Source organism: Cryptomeria japonica, chromosome 7 (genome assembly GCF_030272615.1).
Source record: "Cryptomeria japonica chromosome 7, Sugi_1.0, whole genome shotgun sequence".
NCBI classification, from domain to species: domain Eukaryota; kingdom Viridiplantae; phylum Streptophyta; class Pinopsida; order Cupressales; family Cupressaceae; genus Cryptomeria; species Cryptomeria japonica.
Window position 1 is genome coordinate 333,027,848 of NC_081411.1, and position 3,605 is coordinate 333,031,452.

General features: G+C 39.2%; 1 protein-coding gene across 1 annotated transcript; it reads left to right on the top strand.

Annotated features, from left to right (window-relative positions):
* Positions 1-260: 260 nt before the first annotated feature.
* On the top strand, positions 261-2,892 carry LOC131857174 (uncharacterized). Its single transcript, XM_059209359.1, has one exon. It carries the CDS (start codon positions 393-395, stop codon positions 2,718-2,720), a length of 2,328 nt encoding a protein of 775 aa, XP_059065342.1. The 5' UTR covers positions 261-392; the 3' UTR covers positions 2,721-2,892.
* Positions 2,893-3,605: the final 713 nt, after the last annotated feature.

A 3,605-nucleotide genomic window follows, 5' to 3' on the forward strand; every position in this document is an offset into this window, starting at 1 on the left:
AGTTGTCGCAAAATTTTCGTTTGACTACATGTGCTAGAAATAGTCTATTGATTCTTCCTTGAGTGTTACAATTCTTCAGAAGAAACACTCGACAAATTTGTAAACTAATGTTAAAACTCGCAGGCCTTTGGACAATGATAGGGTGACTGGGGTGGGTGCCATGTTTGTACAACTAATCTTTTAAAAGCAGTGTTTCAAGAATCTCTTTATTGCTGTATTATTTTTAACTTTAGCCATTTCTTAGAATTTTGTTTAAATGCAAGCTCGTTCCAAAAAATAAAAACAAAACGAAGAGAAGAGCCCCTTCAATTCGGTGTTAAGGTGTAGCTAATGCCAAGCACTGGTTGTTTATCTCATATCTTTGGTAGCCATTTTGTGTTTGTTCAGCTGCAATGGACAGCTGTCAATGCTCGCCGACTCCATGTCAATGCTTTCCATCTCCAGCTCCAGGGGCGCCTTTGCATATTCCGCTTGTGTGGGTGGTCAGAGCTATAATGTTAGGCAGCATGCAGTTGCAGTTGTTCCTTGTTGTTTTTGGAGCGCGAAGATATTTTAGCTCAAATCCTGTGTTGCGCTTTGTTGTGTGGGGAGCTTACTTGGCTGCGGATGCCGTGGCTATCTCTGCGCTGGGCATCATGACGCATTCAATTAAGAATGTAATCTACGGATTATGGGCTCCTATACTGCTAATCCATCTGGGAGGACCCGACAGCATCACCGCATACTCCATAGCCGATAATGAACTGTGGACAAGGCACTTTTTCATTATGTTTTATCAAGTTCTAATTGCAGGTTATGTCATCTATATATCGAGATTAGAAGGGCGTCTATTGGCTGCTTCTATTCTTCTATTCATTGCTGGTGCTAGTAAGTATTTTGAGAGAACTTGTGCCTTGAGATCAGCCAGCAACAGCCAGATGGTGAATTCTACCAATGCCCTGTACAAATTTATGCAGGTTGAAGGTACACATGATCGAGAAGATTACAATTATGTGGTTATGGGAGAGCAAAGGCTACGGCAAATCGGGATTCCTAAGACTGGTGAGAGCACTCTCTGGAATTCCTTGGTTAGTGACAATGCAATAGTAACAATTAAAAAAGTGTTTGAACAGGAAGGCCGTCTGAAAACAGAAAAGTACATCTTCTGCTTGTCGCATGCTTTATTCAAAATGTATAAGCGGAGATTCGTAAGCCTCTCTTTTCATGAAGGAGCTCTGCCAAAAACCAGAATATTTTTTATAACTGAACGTCTAAACTGTGAGAAGGTGTTCGGAATTATAGAGATGGAATTGAAATTCATGTATGATGTACTGTTTTCGAAGTCAGGCAGTACAGCTTTCAGTATGTGTGGAATAGCATTGCGTCTTCTCAATACCTGCTTTCTGGCGGTGGCCGCCTATCTGGTTTTCTTTCAATTGACAAAGAAACCAGCTCATAAAACTGTTACGTTTGTGATTATTTCTGTAGCGCTTGCTGTAGAAATTATACAATTGTGTAGAATTGCATTATCAGATTGGACCATGGTGTACCTGATTTGTGCACATATCAAAGATTTCAGTAGACCGAAGGGTGGTGGCTGGTACACAGTTCAAATGATAAATTTTCTTATGAATTTGCTGGGTCATGTTCGCAAGCTGTGGAAGAAATACTGGAAGAATAAAATTAATCAATATTCCATAACAGATGCTCGTGGAGAGAGCCTCCGTTTTATGCTGCAGAGGGCTAAATCTAATTCGTTTTGCAGGAGTCTTGTGCCATTGTACCTCAGAGTATGCCATATGAACGAAGAGGACTCCCAGAATGAGTTGAATTCCTTGAAATCCTTTATCTTTGAAATAGTTAAGGATAAATGTACTCCTGAACAGGATATTAAAATCTGCAGAGACAGAATTTACGATCCTGATGAGTACTTGATTAGTAAGAGCTTCGAGGTGCCGCAGGAGCAGGAAGAGATACAGTTGGAAGATACGATTCTAGCGTGGCATATCGCCACATCAATTTGTGAAGCTCGTGACCAGGCCAAAGATCTCCAGCAGTTTAAAGTCGCTATCATGCTGTCCAGGTATTTTGTTTATCTTCTTTTGGTACACCCTAATATTCTGCCCCTCCATGCGGATATTGCAGTACTGTCTTTCATAGATCTTCAGGTAGCAATTATTGAAAAACCGAAAGATGTTTCCAGTTGGAGCATTGACATGACTGCTAATGCGTCTGGTAACGACAATTTACGTCGTTCCATCCATCTAGCAGATCTATTGATGAAGAGAAGTGAGAGATGGGATATAATGGCACACTACTGGGGCGAATTGCTGATATACGTGGCAGCTTACAACAAAGCTCCTCTCCACGCAGAGTGTATCGCTAGCGGCGGGGAATTTATATCTCAAGTGTGGGCTTTATTGGGGCATTTAGGCTGCGGAGAGCAATCAGACACTGCCGTAACTAAGAGGAAGGACACAAAAATTGACCAAGGCTACTTAGCAGAGAAGAGAAGGGAAGAGGACCAGAGGAATAAGAGAGCGAAGGAGATTAAGAGGAGGCAAGAGAAGAAGAAGGAAATGACAGTACAAGAAATTCACAGGGAGAGGAGCGAAGAAGACCAGAACATGAAAGATGAGGAGGAGAAGGAAACGACTCTAAAATCATTCATCGAAGAGGATGAGAAGAAGAAAAAGCTCCAAGGGAGGCTCAAATCAATTATCGAAGATCCATTAAGCTAGTAAGTTTGCTTACAATTATAATTTTCAAGTGCTTGGAATGTCGCGCAAATCTGCAACCATAAAACTCATATGATACTCTAGTGTTTATGTTATAGACTCTGGATTGTGTATTGTTATGGCTAATTATTATTAGTCTCGCCATGGTTGATAATCATAGAAATAACTTTTTACTTATTAGTATTTTTTATTATTATTTATTTTAAGGTAAATAAAAAATTATTATTTGTTTCAATAATTTAGATTGTGATTTATAAAAAAAGTTTACAATTATACAAATAGATCGATCTTTCAATAAAAATATAATTTGAAATAAATATACACATGTTTTTTGATATATTAAAGTGGTTAGAAGAATATATAGTTAAAAATCATATCAGCTCATAAAATAGGAAAGCAAAATATTTCTTATATACAAAACTAGAATGTAGAATTGAGACCAACACCCAACCTGCATCACATGTCTTCATGATTTCATCTACTCATCATGCCTTTCATCCTCTACCCAATCCACAACCAATGAAATTGCTAGTTCACCCCTCTAACTATTGTTTTCTTTAATTCCACCCTAGTAGCCAATTGCAATTTTGTGCCCTCCATATTAGGGTTGTTCTCATAGATGATAAACAAAATCAATGGGCCTTTATATGGCAAGGTGAATTTTGGCCATAAAATGCCGACCAAGGAAAGCCCAATACCAGGAACAACCATATCTATATATCGCTTCAGATTTACCTACCACCTTGCCCAAACTGGTTTCTCCACGAGCAACCTAGCCAAAGCCCTATACTCTCAAAGCTCAAAAAACCAAGCCAAAAACATGGACGCATTGTCTATATTGACCTAGTATCATAATGAAGAATCGAGGTACCCTTTGCCCAAGATGAG